Source organism: Aquarana catesbeiana, linkage group LG03, assembly GCF_042186555.1.
Source record: "Aquarana catesbeiana isolate 2022-GZ linkage group LG03, ASM4218655v1, whole genome shotgun sequence".
NCBI lineage: Eukaryota > Metazoa > Chordata > Amphibia > Anura > Ranidae > Aquarana > Aquarana catesbeiana.
The window spans coordinates 415,419,847-415,436,788 of NC_133326.1; the positions used below are offsets into that span (position 1 = coordinate 415,419,847).

General features: G+C 45.9%; 1 protein-coding gene across 3 annotated transcripts in view; it reads right to left on the reverse strand.

Moving 5' to 3' along the window:
- Positions 1–16,942, reverse strand: part of KCNIP1 (potassium voltage-gated channel interacting protein 1) — a 586,554-nt gene that overhangs the window by 223,041 nt on the left and 346,571 nt on the right. Inside the window, exons 6-7 of one of the 3 annotated variants that reach the window (XM_073620737.1) lie at positions 8,145–8,297; positions 7,907–8,064 (exon numbers count right to left, since the gene is read on the reverse strand). The exons of the other annotated variants lie outside the window; for them this stretch is intronic. Of the exons in view, the coding sequence (XP_073476838.1) occupies positions 7,987–8,064; positions 8,145–8,297 (231 nt within the window). The 3' untranslated portion in view covers positions 7,907–7,986. Of the gene's footprint in view, positions 1–7,906; positions 8,065–8,144; positions 8,298–16,942 lie in introns of those variants that run through there. 3 annotated transcript variants of the gene reach the window in all.

Sequence of the window (16,942 nt, forward strand, 5' to 3'; positions counted from 1 at the left end):
ATCATGACTGCGACATTATGGCGGACAGATCTGACACTTTTGGCGCTATTTTGGGACCATTCACATTTATACAGCGATCAGTGCGATTAAAAATGCATTGATTACTGTGTAAATGTGACTGGCAGTGAAGGGGTTAACCAGGAGGGGGCGCTGCAGGGGTTAAGTGGGTCCTATGGAGTGATTCTAACTGTAGGGGGGATGGTCTACGTGTGACATGACACTGATCACTGCTCCCAAACACAGGGAGCTGTGATCAGTGTCATTAGGCAGAACTGGGAAATGCTTGTTTGCATCAGCATTTCCCCGTTCTTCTTCTCCGCGAGACGATCGCGGGTATCCCCACAGACATCGAGTCCGTGGGACCTGCGATCACACTCACGGAGCTCGCAGCAGGGTCACGACCACACGGCGCCAAATTTAAAGGGACATACCTGTACACTCATTTGCCTGTCCGTGCCATTCTGCCAACGTAAATGTTCGTGCGGCGGTCGGCAATCGGTTAAGACGCTGTAGCAGGCGCGCATGCACTGCCGGAGGCACCTGCAGCATGTCCTCGGAGCCAATGCGAGTGCCCGGGGGGCGATGACAACCGGGCACCTGCGATCGCTCGTGAAAGAGCACCGGGATCTGTGTGTGTAAACACACAAATCCTGGTTTTGTCAGGGGAGAGGAGAGAGATCGTGTGTTCCTACCAAGTAGGAACAACGATCTCTCTCCTCCTCTAGTCAGCCACATTCCCCCCCACAGTTAGAATACACATAGGGAACACATTTAACCCCTTGATAGCCCCCCAGTGTTAACCCCTTCCCTGCCAGTGACATTTATACAGTAATCAGTGGCTAGCTCTGATCGCTGTATAAATGTCAATGGTCCCAAAAAAGTGTCAAAAGTGTCCGATTTGTCTGCAAATATGTCTCAGTCCCAATAAAAATCGCAGATCGCTGCTATTACTAGTAAAAAAAAATAATAATAAATAAAATGCCATAAATCTATCCCCTATTTTGTAGACGCTATAACTTTTGCACAAACCAATCAATATACGCTTATTGCAATTTTTTTTTTTACCAAAAATATGTAGAAGAATATATTAGGTGGTAGGTGGTATGTCCTAATAGATACGGCACCTTATCCCTGAAAAGTAGTATATAAAAGGGGCAAGGGGAGTGGGATTATAATAAGCCTCAATTACATACCCTAATTGAACACATGAAAGGCACAAGGAAATGTGGTGGATGGATAACGATACGGTGCTTGAATGTATAAGTCAAGAAATATCTGTAGTGGCCAAGGAAGCTAAAACAGCAATATAATGCATAAGAGTAGTATTAGTGGGGTGTTCATGGTGCTATAAATAAAGAGCATATTGTTAAATGGTAAAGACAAGTTGTGAAATGTAATTTAACTGTATATATAAAGGCGCTTACCATACAAAAGCAAACGCCAATATTAGCAGTAAGGTGCACAATGCACTTAGGGTCTCGCCATCAGGGAAACTGGACAAGGGAACCCCCTCAGAAAAAGCCAAGCCTCCAGATGGATCCAAGGGACTTTGTTATCTAGATACGAATTCAATGTATATCTAATTAATACACAAGTTACCAAGTACCATGTGGCTGGATGAAGGTAAAGGAGATAAAAAGCTAATTTCTATATTTATGGCAAAGTTAGTTTTACCTTGATAAAGCGCAACCCGACCGCAGCGCATACCCAACAGCAAGTGAATGAGAAGATGAGAAAATTTGGCAGCCTTTTTTGCGTCTGACTGGTGTGTCTATCTTTTGCCTCTGTATTGTCTGACTGTCTTCTGTTATTCAGGCTCTAAACTCTGTTATCATCTTGTCCTCACCTCTTGCCTCCATTTAGTTACCACTGCTCTCCTGTCTCTTTAAAAAGGAATGTATTCTATATGAATCTATGATGGATTGTCTTTTCATCATTAATTTTTTTCAATGTTGTTATTGATATTCTGTATATATTATCATTGAATACAATATTCTCACTGAAATATGTGTTATCCATATATAGAATTTGAAGAATTCTGAAGTAAGGTGTCATACTACATATTGTAACACTGTTAGTTTCTTTTTATTTTACACTTTTTTATTTTACTGTGAGCATTATGTTCCTGCAATCACCTTCTGGCGGTTGAACCAACATTTAGCCACTGGATTGTTTGTCCTCCCTGTACCTTCTGTTTCCCCCCCCCCATCTGCTGTTCCCATCTCTGGTCCCCCTTGCTGAACCCGGTCGGGGTTGTGCCTTCTTGCTGACTGAGGACTCTGTCCAAATACAGCCTTTGGCTGCATGGTCACCCAAGGGCTGACCAATTTGTCCGCCCGCCCCTTCGGCCGGGGCCCTCACAGTGCATCCGATTCGTCACTACATTTGCCTCTTTTTCTATCCTCTCTGAATGGGTGGAGTGTTTCCCTCCTCCCATTCACCATCAGGCCCGATGCCTGTACTGCGCTTCCCTGATCATTATCCGTGGTATTACACCATGTGATGTGATCGGCGCATGGCACTCTGGGCATTGTAGGCCTTTGATTCTGGCCACTGCGCATGCGCCCGGGCCGCCCTTTGTCCGCTCCCGATTGGCTAATTGCCTATGCCGGTCAGGTTGGGGGCTTATAAGGCTGCCAAATTTTCTCATCTCCTCATTCACTTGCTGTTGGGTATGCGCTGCGGTCCGGTTGTGCTTTATCAAGGTAAAACTAACTTTGCCATAAATATAGAAATGAGCTTTTTATCTCCTTTACCTTCATCCAGCCACATGGTACTTGGTAACCCGTGTATTGATTAGATATACATTGAATTCGTATCTAGATAACAAAGTCCCTTGGATCCATCTGGAGGCTTGGCTTTTTCTGAGGGGGTTCCCTTGTCCAGTTTCCCTGATGGCGAGACCCTAAGTGCATTGTGCACCTTACTGCTAATATTGGCGTTTGCTTTTGTATGGTAAGCGCCTTTATATATACAGTTAAATTACATTTCAAAACTTGTCTTTACCATTTAACAATATGCTCTTTATTTATAGCACCATGAACACCCCACTAATACTACTCTTATGCATTATATTGCTGTTTTAGTTTCCTTGGCCACTACAGATATTTCTTGACTTATACATTCAAGCACAGTATCATTATCCATCCAGCGTATTTCCTTGTGCCTTTCATGTGTGCAATTAGGGTATGTAATTGAGGCTTATTAGCCTACATAATGAATTAATAATTAACCTCAGTTAAGTATAATCACCAAGTTGTCAATCTCTAGCTCCTTTAGGCACCTTTCCGGGCCCCCTGTAGCCAATTACAGGGTTGGGTTTGACTATTGTCCCTGACTGCTTGATGGTGCTTACTCTGGGTCCCGGAAGCCTGACACGGTATGTCTTTGATGTGGGACTGGGGGACTGGGGGTCTAGGGTGGACAAAAGTGTGATTTCTTCGTAACATGACGCTCACTTGAGCTATGTCATTATATGTGGACCTTATTATTAATGTATTTTTTTCTTTTTTCCCTAGTGTCTTTTTTTATCCCTTTGTATTAATTGTTTATTCCCCTGATGAAGCCAATGTATTGGCGAAACTAGTTGGGATGAATTGACTATCGATTACCTTTCAACATCCTTGGTGTCGGTCAATATTATAATTGCTAATTGTACTTGGTTTAATCTACCTGTTTACAATGTATATGTATTAATTATGTATACTTTTTAGATTTATATACTAATAAAAATAGAATTTTATAAAAAATGTGTTCTAATACATTTTTGGCACCGAAATAATCCCACTCCCCTTGCCCCTTTTATATGTAGAAGAATATATATCGGCCTAAACTGATGAAGAAATTAGTTTTTTTATTTTTTTGGGGGGATACTTATTATAGCAAAAAGTACAAAATATTGTGTTTTCTTCAAAATTGGAGCTCTGTTTTTGTTTATAGCGCAAAAAATAAAAACCACAGAGATGATCAAATACCACCAAAAGAATGCTCTATTTGTGGGGTAAAAAAGGACATACATTTTGGTTAAAGGAGAAGTACAGCCAAAGATCGTTTGGCTGTACTTCTCCTATGGATCACAGGAGTGCAGTTCGTTCTGCACTCCTATGACACGTTTTCAGCAGACAGTGGGCTGAAGCCTGCTGTTGGCTGACATCACAGAGCCGGTCCAGGCTTGGGCAAGATTGCAACAAAGAAAATTGTGATCCGCCCACATGCCTAGACCGGCACCTGTCTCAGCCTCTCAACGAGCCACTGAGAGCGTGATTGGGCCGCTCCCGCCCCTCCACAGCCCAGCGCTCCAGTGAGCGAGGGGGAGGGAGGGGAGAGCAGACTGACAGTCACCAGCTCTCTGCACAGGGATGTTTGATTGCTCGGTTCTCAGTGTTAGGGCCAGCGGGGGGACAGTCCGAAGCTGCATCCACCTAGGTAAGTATGAGTCTGCAAAAAAAAAAAAAGACTGAGCAGCCGGAGCGGGTAGATGACAGGTCCATGTCCACTCTGCATATGCAGAGCAGAAATGGACACAGCACGCTCTACTCTATAGCACTCTGATCTGATCTGCCCAGACAGAAAGACAGTTCCCGTTCTGTTTTTTTAAGTGGGTCGGATTGGAGATATGTGGGTGTAAAAGGACACATGTCCGTCCACTTACATCTGCCGCTCTATAAAGGTGAATGGAGGGTCCAATGGGGTCCGCCTGAAAAACAGACATTCGGACCTGATCGGACTGATCGCGTGAAAGAGGCCTAATGCCGCATACACACAAGCGGACTTTTCGACGGACTAGGTCCGACGGTCTTTCCAACGGACTTTGTAGCGTAGGTTCGCTGGACTTACAAACGGACGGACTTGGACACACACGATCACTCCAAAAGTCCGATGGTTTTGAACGTGGTGATGTACAGCACATACGTCGGGACTAGAAAAGGAAGTTCAAGCCCCAGTACGCCACCCTTTGGGCTCCTTCTGCTAATCTCGTGTTTACCGCGTGTTAGTAGTTGTTTGGTTAGAGATGATTCACGCTTTTCAGACTTCAGCTTATTTCGATCGTTTTCTGCTGTTCAGTTTGTGCTTGTGAGGTTTGTATCTGGTTTTCAGTGCGTGTTGGTCAGTTCATAACCTGTATAGCAGGCCGTTCTGGTTCGCTCATTCCTGATCTTCAGGTCGCTCTTCATAGGCCTTGCTGTTCTTCAGTGCGTTCGTTTAAGTTTGTTTGACCAGCCGACCGTTTTGAAGCAATGGTGCGTGGACGTACTCGTTCTCGAGTTCATGCTGCATGGGGGCTTGGTGTTGTGGTTCATACTTTGACCCGAGCCCAGTCCATGAACAGGGCGAGGAGGAGTTCATAGACGAAGAATTGGCTGCGCCAGCGTGACCAGTTCTCGCACATGCCTTTGCTCTGTGAGATCCGTGAGAATAATCCTGAGGATTGCAGGAATTATCTCAGGATGACGGACCCCGTTTTTCAACGTCTGCTGGCTATGCTGACCCCTTATATCAGCAGGCAGGATACCTGCATGAGGCAAGCCATCACTGCAGAGCAGAGGCTAGTTGCCACATTACATTACTTGGTGACTGGGAGAAGCCTTCAGGACCTTAAGTTCTCGAAAGGCATCTCCCCCCAGGCTCTGGGGATCATTATCTCAGAGACCTGTTCTGCCATTATTCAGGTCCTGCAGAAGGACTATATTAAGTTAAGTTTTATCCTTTAACATTACATGATATGTCTTTAATGTCTTCTAATGTATTGTATTCATTTCATCATTACCTAATTACCATGCTTGGAATATGCTGTGAATGTCCCCTTTATCTTCATGCATGCATGTTTTTTTTTTTTGGTAAATCATTTTTTGGCCTTCATGCATATTTGCCTTCACTAACCTCCCCACCATGCAATCCTGGGCCCATATACACCTATAGCCTAGTCCCTTTAACAATGTATATTGTCAGCTCCATTGTACTGCTTTACCCTCCCCCACCCCCTCAAATGTCTCCAAATGTCATGTGTGGTCTTCTACTAAATTAGAACCCTCCCCCACCCCCTCAAATGACTCCAAATGTCATGTGTGGTCTTCTACTAAATTAGAACCCTCCCCCACCCCCTCAAATGTCTCCAAATGTCATGTGTGGTCTTCTACTAAATTAGAACCCACCCCCCACATACAAATTGATCAATGGATCATCAGAGGGGGTGAGGAATCTTATAAGTGGGCCTTATATTTTAGATTTTTGTAAATAATACTTTTAAAAAATGTTATACTGCTGTTGTGCAAGAATGTTTTTGTGTAATCTGCTTGCAAAGTTATGTTTAAAAGTACTTATATTTTTTTTTTCTTGTTTGACTCCACAGTTTCCTTCCACGCCACAGGAATGGCAGACTGTGGCCTCCCAGTTCGCTGACCGTTGGGACTTTCCCAACTGTGTAGGGACGATCGATGGGAAGCATGTTCGTATTGTGCCACCACCCCATTCGGGGTCTTACTACTTTAATTATAAGGGGTTTAATAGTGTAGTATTGATGGCGGTGGTATCGGCACAATATGATTTTATGTTCGTGGACGTGGGGAAGAACGGCCAGATGTCAGATGAAGGAGTCGTCACACAGACCGAGTTGTGCCAGCGTCTCCAGACTGGTGGCCTGGGATTGCCACTTGATGCCGAGAACGTTGAGGGACTCCCCTCTGTATTCATCGCAGATGAAGCCTTTGGTCTTGGTGAGCACCTGATGAGGCCGTTCCCCCAAAGGTCCCTCACCCCGGAGAGGAGGGTATTTAACTACCGGCTGGCCAGAGCGAGAAGAGTTGTGGAGAATGCCTTCGGGATTATGGCCATCAATATGGCAGACTATAAAATCAATTATCTCATCATGCCTTGTTGCATTCTACATAATTTTTTAAGAAGACATTCACAAAAATATCTAACTTCTGTTGGGCCTGAGGCCGGACTTAGTGCCGAATCTGCACTCACAGGCCTGGATACTGGCCGTACTGGCTTGGCCCCCCAAACTGCCCGTCAAGTGCGGGACAGATATGTCAATTATTTTAATGGTAAGGGGGGCCATTGCAATGCCAAAACATATTTAAACTTTAAACTAATAAAAGAAAAATTATTTGGATCAAATCTCTTGTTTTTATTCTTGTTTGATTTTATTTTTGGCTGTCTCCTAGTGCACTTGTAGTGGCAAGTGCATTTCCCTTTAGTCAATAAGGCCCTTTGTCACTGTAAACACAAAAAGAATTACAAAACTGGTATTGAGTATTGAAAGAAGAAGCCACACACACTGTTGTAGTAAAACATTTTACTGTGCGCACATTCAAAGGTGCATTTTTTTAAAACGTCATTTAAATTTTTATTATTTTTATCATTTTTTTTACTTTTTTTATCAATCTAAAATATTTTATTTTCTTGGTTATTTTATGCATATTTTTAAACAAATATTTGTTTATACAACTTTTTTTTTACAACAGGGTTTTTTCACACATAAAAAAAAAACACAACTCTGGAACTTACAAAGATCAACATGTCAAAAAATGTGCTGGTGATGTCACCCATGTAAAAGCAAAATTTAGCAGATGCACACAAATTGTGAGTCCAAATGGGTAATGTGAACATGTGCTATCTCCCATCATGGGGGATCAATGGACGTGTTTTGTGGGTGCAATCCCTTCCTCTCACAAACTAGCATTATGAGGAAGGGGTTGCAAACACAAAATGTGTACATTGAAATCCCCTGATGGCAGATAGCACATGTTGACACACCGTGTGCATCTGCTAAATTTGGCTTTTACTATTTAACAACTTGAAAAACATAAAAAAGATAAAATGTTAAACTGAAATGAAGAACATGATTGATGTTTTAGGCAAAAAGTGATTATATTCTCCCCAAAACATCAATCATGTTCTTCATTTCCTGTTGCATGCTGTCCAGCCGATTTCTCATGCTGTCAATTTGTTTGCACATTGCATCAATTTGGCCATTCCAGACCATTATCTGCCCAATGAGTCTTTGTGCACTGTCTGTGCTAAATGGGTCCGCCGCTTGGCCTTCCACAACCAGAACATCACCTAAAATTTGAGGAGAAAAATGTATTTAGAAATATGCACGCCTAAATAGATTACCTTAAGCCGGGGTGTCAAACACTCACTTGGTGGGGTGCAAATTTCGCCCACTTCCTCCACCTCTCCTTCCTCCAGATCCTCGGGTGGGCGTGGTCTTTGGCTTGGGGTAATTCCCGATTCAGGCTGGTGAGTTTGTGGGGTCCTGGGATCCTCTGACTGTTGTCTGAGTCTTTTCTCCCCTATGAGAATGAAACAAAAGGCATACTTAACACAGTGATATTTGAGTCCAGAAATAGGAATATGAAAAACTGCAATACTTACCATTTTTGTCCAAGTTTCACAGATGGAGACACCTCAAGTATCCCCTGGAGCACCTGTGTGGATTACCCTTAAAAATGTTCTCTGGTGTCACACAGTACACTAGTGCTCCTGAGTCCAGATGTGGAAACAGCTGCTGTGTCCTGTCCTTACATTACACTGAATCATTTTTTCTAAAGCATTCTAGTTTCAAACACATCTACACAACAATATCCTAAACTTATTTTAATACGACAAATTATCAAGACCTAAAAGTATGTAGAACCCCGTACCATCGTATTTCTTGCCAAACGAACGACATTTAATTATAATCATATGTAGTTTCAAAAGAACAATCTTTACGAACGATGCTGTATAAACGAAAAGCATATGGATCAGCATGCAAGTTAAGTATCTCAACAGGAACACACGACAAGTACTTACGTTTTTTAAGCACCTTCTTGATTCTGCAATATAGTTCTGTATCCCTAGTTTTTAGGTCAGACCAGCACTTTCTCAATTGGTCTTTAGCCCATTTAATACCAAATATTTGCTCAATAGTGGTGACAACTGAGGACATTATTTTGTCCTTCGGCATATTGGGTCTGGTGTACGGTCCTTTTTTGCCATCATAGTCCTCCCTCCTCAATATGGCCACCATCTCCACCATCTCTTCATGGCCATGTTGGTGGCCTTATATCTCCTCCTGGATCTGGATGTTTGTGGCTCCGGGCTAGTTCCTGATAATCTCTCCGCCATTTTTCTCTATATACTCCCACTGCGCAACGAAGAGTGAAAAGGCGGGGAAAAATCGTCCTAAAGAACATCAGGGGAGGGCGACGCAGGCGGAGCATGACACATGCGCAGTGTATATAAAGCTAATACGCTGGCCTATGTATGTCCGAACAGAAGTAGCGAGCGTCATAAACGAAGAAAAGATTTAAACGTGGGTGTGTGTTTTGTGTATGTGTTTGGTGTGTGTATTTGTGCACCCTATATTGTGATAAAGATAATACTGGGAGTTTGGACTGACATTACAGTTTTATCTTGTGTCTTGCCTTTCAGAAAAAATGAATCCCTTTAAGGAGGAGTATTTTTTGAGTCATTTTATTGACCTCTATCAAGAGAACTGAAACCTGTGGGAGGTCAAGCACCCCTTGTATTTCAATAAGCAAGCAAGGCAGGCAACACTGGGGAGACTTCTGGAGTTTTTAAAGACTCGAGTCCCCCAGGCAGGCATTAAGTTAGTGGAAAATAACATTGGGATCTTGCGGAACATGTACAGGCGGGAACACAAGAAGATACAGGATTCCCTCAAATCAGGAGCAGCAGCAGACAAGGTTTATGTCCCCAAGCTGTGGTACTACCCCAAACTGAGATTTCTGGATGACCAGACAGATGCAAGGCAATCGCTTTCGACCCTTCCCTCCACTCTTCCCTCCACCCTTCCCTCCACCCCAGCTGAGGCATCCCAGGAAAAACCAGGCCTTTCATCCTTGATGAAGTGGATGCGCCCAGCTGCAGCCAGGTATACTTTTTTTGGTAATTTTGAATTGTCTAAATATCAGTGATGTAAACTAAAATGTTTGAATTGCTTATAAATCAATGATTTAATCACAATTATTATTATGTATACATATCACTAGACGGTAGTGGCCAAAAATGTTGTTCAAAGATTGGTGAACAGCTAGAATAACGGTGGGGTCAAAATCATAGCGTTTTCTATTTGTTTAAAATTATATTTGCAAGTCATGAACTGAAAATTGTGTGTGATTGAGAAAGCAAAATTACAACTATGTCCCTTTTTTTATACACAGGATGAGCTCAGTCAGGAGGAGGCCATGCCCAGTGGTAGAGAGGAGGAGGCCTTGCCCAGTGGTAGAGAGGAGGAGGCAGTGCCCAGTGGCAGGCAGGAGGTGGCTGGGCCCAGTAGAAGCCTCACCGAATGCCAGGCGCCTCCCCTCCGCCTTACCACCAATAGGCCCAGGAAGATGACCCGAACAGAGGAGGAATCACTTGCCCTCATTCAGGAAGCCAGCCAAATGCTGAGTAACCCCCCCAATGCTGAAGAGGCCTATGGTACTTATTTGGCCACCAGGTTGATGGAACTTGAGAAGGGGTAACGCCTCCTCTGTGAGGGGCTTTTTTATGAGGCCCTTCAGAAGGGGTTGAGGGGCCAGCTTACTCAAACCAGCCATATTTCCGATGAAGCCCCTCCTCCTCCTCCTGCCACTACACCACCAGAGGCACAGCCTCCAAGGAAGGCTGCAGAGAAGCGTGGAGGGAAGGCTGCAGGGCAGCGTGCAGGGAAGGCTCCACGGAAGAGTCGAAAGTGATTGCTTGGCTTCAGTCTGGTCTGACAGAAGCAGACTGTGCTCCCTATTCTATGGACTCCACAAGATCCCAATTTTGATTTCCACTGACTTGATGTGTGCCCTGGGGGACAAAAGGCTTCACAAATTCCGAAAGTGTCTCCAGTGTTGCCTTCCTCATTTATGTTTTTCCCAGAAAAAAATTTTATTTACCTAAAATTATTTACTATGTGTTTTTATTCAAAAAGGACATTTTGTTTGTGAGTAGGCAGGTACATGTCAAAAAGACTATGGGGGTTATTTACAAAAGGCAAAATCACTTCGCAATTCAAGTGCAAACTACAAGTGCAAAGTGCACTTTAAATTGCACTGCAAGTGCATTGGTGGAAGTGCATCTGAAATGAGGAGAAGCTCTGCTGATTTTATCATCCAATCATGTGCAAGCTAAAATGAATTTTTTTTTTGTTTCCTTGCATGTGCCCCTTGGATCCACAGCGACTGCACTTCCAAGTGCTCTTTCAGTTCAATTTCAAGTGCACTTTGCACTTGTAGTGCTAAATGAATTTGCCTTTTGAAAATAACCCCCCTATGTCAAATTAACAAGGGACACCAACCTCATTAACGTTCCTAAACAATACAAGACAATAATGTTCTTGTGGTAACCTGAAACACCTAAAAAAAAAATATATAAATTTAAATCAATAGATTTTTTAAAAGTTTTCACAAATTGTAAATATATATTGTTGAAATATAAAAGTAAAAAAGATGAGTCAAATAAATAATTTTCTACATTATTTATGGAGATCTGGCTTTTAAAAACTATAATAGTAGTCATGACATGAGGATAAATAATGAAGAAAGTAGTTTGTGAGAAGTCTGTGTGAATATAAGCAGCAAAACAACTTCATTCTTCTTGCATTATAAAGAAGAAAAGAATGCGCTGTATTAAAAGATCACAGAATTAGCAGCGTGAGGAATGTTCTAGCTTCAATACGAAGGCTAGTTTTACCAGACCAAGCGCTTCCGTCTTGTACTTGCTTCAGAGCATGCGTCAGTTTTGGTCCATCAGACTAGCACACAGACGAATGGTTTGCACGCTAGAAAGCCGAGTCTGTCGGACAGATTTGAAACATGTTTCATTTCTAGGTCCGTCTGACTTTTGGGAAAAAAAGTCCGCTGGAGCCCACACACGATCGAATTGTCCGACGGAGTCCGGTCCACCGGACCAAGTCTGCCGGAAAGTCCGCTCGTGTGTACGCGGCATAAGACTGCTTTCACACCGATGTACTGCAGTACCTGCACCTCAACTGACCTCAATCATCACTTCTTCCTCAGGATTCCTGCAGGTATCGCTGGCTGCTGCTGTCCCCCAGGCGGGTATGGCTGGTAGCTGCTGCTGGCTGTCCTCCAGGGCTGGTAATGCTGGTGGGTACTGCTGGCTGGTCCTGTTGGCTGGTACTGCTGGTGGTTACTGCTGGCTGGTACTGCTGGCGGGTACTGCTGGTGGGTACTGTTGGTGGGTATTGCTGGCTGGTTCCCGACCCACCATCCCTGTGCATCAGTGTGACAGGAGCTGCAGCTGGAGGAAGCACGTGGCTGCAGTAGAGAGCCAAGCCAATGTTTCCAGTATCGCTCCTGTCACAGGCGGAGTACATTTGGTAGCCTCGGCTCTGCTTTCTCTGGCATTAGCTCCGTTCTTCACACTGATGCTCAGGGATGGTGGATCGGGAACCCGCCATGCCAGAGCAGACGTATGGGCACCCCTGGTTTAGGCGTTCACGGGGGCAGTTGGTGACAGGATTCACAAAGTCGGTCCTCCACATTGTAATGTAAAGGGGCATTGTGATATAAAGAGGACTGCATTGTAAAGGGGCACTGTAATTTTTATTATTATTATACAGGAATACAGTGCCCCTTTACAGTGTATCCCTCTTTTTATCACAGTGCCCCTAGAAATCACAGTGCCCCTTGCAATCATGTCCCCCCTCCCTTTTCTCTTTAATCACAATGCCCTCTTTTACTCTCTGCTCACTGTGCAGAGCTCCAGTTCGTCCCACCCCCCCTGCTCCCTTACATCAAAGTCCGCACAGTCCCCCTGGCATTAAAGTCCGCAGAGCCCACCTTATATCACAATCCACAGAGCCCCCCTTACATCAGAGTCCACAGAGCCCCCTTACGTCAGAGTTTGCACAGCCCCCCTTACGTCAGAGTCTGCACAGTCCCCCTTAGAGTTCACAGAATTTCCACTTATACTGTAAGGGGGGAGCTCTGAGGACTCTAATGTAGATGGGAACCCTGATTAAAGGGGGGCTCTGATGTAAAGGGGAACTCTGATGTATGGGGTGTTCTGGGAACCCTGATTTAAGGGTGGGCTCCGATGTAAGGGGGAATGCTGTGGACTCTGGTGTAAAGGGGAACTCTGATGTAAGGGGCTCTGCTCACCAAAGCCCCTCCTTGCATCAGAGTCTACAGAGCACCCCTTTATCATTTTGCTTCGGAGCCTCTCGGCTCTTTAAAGGGTTTCTGATGCCGGGAGGGGGGGCAGTGTTTATGATCATGTTACTACTGTGATTGGCTGTCACAGCAGTCAAGATCAGAAAGCTCCCAATCACAAGTAGCAGTTTGGAGCTTTCTGTTAGCCGCAGGTAAATGTACCATGAGAGCGCAGGGAGCTCTCTCAGCACAGCTGTGTTTGCAGTGTGGTTCACAAATATCATGCTTACCAACTGTCCCGAATTTCCCGGGACATTCCCCCGGATTTAGACTGTTTTCCCGATTTTATTAATTCCCGGGAAATGTCCCGAAAAATCCACTTTTCCCCAAATTTTTCGCCGCCGCTAGAGGTCCGCGGCCGGCATTTTTGAGAAGACCAGAAGTGGAATGGAGCTGGGTGGCTACAATAGAAACCGAGCTGCTGCGGCGCCGCCCACCCCCCATGCTCTGCCCCGCTAAACCCACCCCCCGCCCCGCTCCACCCCCCCCGCCCCGCTCCACCCCCCCCGCCCCGCTCCGCCCATCCCCGCTCTGCCCCACTCCTCCCCGCTGTCAGTCTGTTATGGAAAGGTGCGGGGGTGGGCAGTGGTTCTATTGTAACCACGCGGCCGGCAGAGATATTATTTTGTTCCCCCTTGGCCTTCTGTAATGGCGGCGGATTCACCGCTGGGGACTCCTGATGTGAGGGGGGCTCCGCTGGGGACTCCTGATGTGAGGGGGGCTCTGCTGGGGACTCCTTATGTGAGGGGGCTTCGCTGAGGACTCCTGATGTGAGGGGGGGCTCCGCTGGGGACACCTGATGTGAGGGGGGCTCCACTGGGGACACCTGATGTAAAGGGGGCTCCGCTGGGGACTCCTGATGTAAGGGGGGCTCCGCTGGGGACTCCTGATGTAAGGGGTGGCTCCGCTGGGGACTCCTGATGTGAGGGGGGCTCAGCTGGGGACTCCTGATGTAAAGGGGGGCTCTGCTGGGGACTCTTGATGTGAGGGGGGCTCCGCTGGGGACTCTTGATGTGAGGGGGGCTCCGCTGGGGACTCCTGATGTGAGAGGGGCTCCGCTGCGGACAACTGATGTAAAGGGGGCTCTGCTGGGGACTCTTGATGTGAGGGGGGCTCCGCTGGGGACTCCTGATGTGAGGGGGGCTCCGCTGGGGACCCCTGATGTGAGGGGGGCTCCACTGGGGATTCCTGATGTGAGGGGGGCTCCGCTGAGGACTCCTGATGTGAGGGGGGCTCCGTTGGGGATACCTGATGTGAGGGGGCTCTGCTGGGTTCACCTGATGTAAAGGGGGGCTCCGCTGGGGACTCCTGATGTGAGGGGGGCTGCGCTGGGGACTCCTGATCTGAGGGGGGCTCCGCTGGGTACTCCTGCTCTGAGAGGGGCTCCGCTGGGGACTCCTGATGTAAGGGGGGCTCCGCTGGGGACACCTGATGTAAGGGGGGCTTCGCTGGGGACACCTGATGTAAGGGGGGGCTCCGCTGGGGACACCTGATGTAAGGGGGGCTCCGCTGGGACATCTGATGTAAGGGAGGCACAGCTGGAGACATCTGATGTAAGGGGGGCTCCACTGGGGACACCTGATGTAAGGGGGGCTCCGCTGGGGACACCTGATGTAAGGGGGGCTCCGTTGGGGACACCTGATGTAAGGGGGCACCGCTGGGGACATCTGATGTAAGGGAGAGCTCCGCTGGGGACAACTGATGTAAGGGGGGCTCCACTGGGGACACCTGATGTAAGGGGGGCTCCGCTGGGGACATCTGATGTAAGAGGGGCTCCGCTGGGGACATCTGATGTAAGGGGGGCTCCACTGGGGGCACCTGATGCAAGGACGGACTCTGCTGGGGGCACCTGATGCAAGGACGGACTCTGCTAGGACACCTGATGCAATGACGGACTCTGCTGGGGGCATCCGATGCAAGGACGGATGGCTAGTGGCAGGTGACAGGCTCAGGGATCCCACTGATTCAGCATTATGGTGAGTTGAATGATTTCATTTTATATTACAATGTAATAATAGAAATAATGCACTTCAATCATTCTGACACCATAACAGCCTTGGTGCTGGGATGATTGAAGTGCTAACACCAGGTGTTTGGAGTATCTTTATCTGCTGATTGTTAAACTTTCTAGAATACACATATTTCCATTGTTGTGTAGGATCTGGGGCTGCTGTCCCTCCATCCCTCTCCCCCCCTTTCCCTCTCCATCCCTCATTCATCTCAGACTCTAACCACACCCCCTTTGAACCATGCCCATTTAAGACACGCCCACTGTTTCATGTAAATCACGCCCGTTTTTCGGTGCTGCGCGCATTTTTACTTTTCCCCTGTGCCACGCCCACATACGCATGCCCCACCCCTAATTTTAACAAGACTCCACCTACAGGCAAAAAAGTGTCCCTAAAATTTTTTTTACAATGTTGGCAACTATGAAATATGCAGCCACTCAGTACTAGGCCCACCCGCAGAGAAGCTGCATCTTTGCGTAGTGTCGGCGTGAAGGGGTTACATTCGTACATACACTAGGAGGCAGGAGAGATGCTGAGCTTACTCACCCTAGGATGGAGGCTCAGGCATAGGATGTCAGCAGCTTTCCTCTTCTGGCTGGTGGCTGCTAGGAGTGTGGGCAGGGCAGACACAGGAGGAGAGGGACGGGAGGAGGAAGAGCAGATGAGCTCTCTACTCTCCCATCTTTAGGGAGGGGGGAACTGTCGGCACTGGCTCTGAGGCTGAGTTGTGTGTGAGCCCTGTGTGAGCCCTGCAGCCAGCCAGGGGAGACACAGGCACGGCCGCATAGCGGGAGGTGAGTGGCGGCTTACCTCCTGCTGTGCGGCCCGTTTATCAACACACCACAGACAGCCCCAGCCCACCGGGCAAATGCCCAATCTGCCCTATGTCCGGGCCTGACTTGTAATGATCAAATTTTTTTCATCAGTACATATTCACAAAGGCTTTACAAATCCAAAAAAACAAAAACAGTTCATATAATCTATAAAAGAGGGTGGAAAGAGGATGGAACAAGGATTAAAAAAAAGTGCATACTGTAAATCAATTAAGAGGTGAGGAGGTGTGTAGTCACAGAGGTAAGACTAGTAATAAAAGAATGATATATGTATATGTGTTAATATAAACATTCTACTACATTTTCTTATATGGACAACGTGTCTTTAGTGATTGATTTTATAGCTGCATGGCCATATATTCTCTTTGTATTGTAATGCCCCGTACACACGGTCGGATTTTTCGATGGAAAATGTTCGATGGGAGCTTTTTGTTGGAAATTCCGACCATGCGTAGGCTCCATCTGACATTTTTCCATCGGAATTTCCGTTGCACAAAATTTGAGATCTGGATCTCAAATTTTCCGACAGCAAAATCCGTTCTCGTAAATTCCAATCGTGTGCACACAATTCCAACGCACAAAGTGCCACGCATGCTCATAATATATTACGAGACGGAAGTGCTCGGTCTGGTAAAACTAGCATTCGTAATGGAGATAGCACATTCGTCAAGCTGCAATTTTCAAATAGTTTAATGCAGCGCATTCTCTTCTTCTTTTTAATGCTAGAACAATTAACTTGTTTTGCTGCTCATATTCACACAGAGTTCTCACAAACTGATTTCTTTATTATTTCTCGTGTTCTCCTGACTAATATTAACTATTTTTTTGTCAGATCTCCATAATAATGTTTATAATTTTTGTTTATATATACAGTATATATATATGTATATATATATATATATATATATATATATATATATATATATATATGTATGTATGT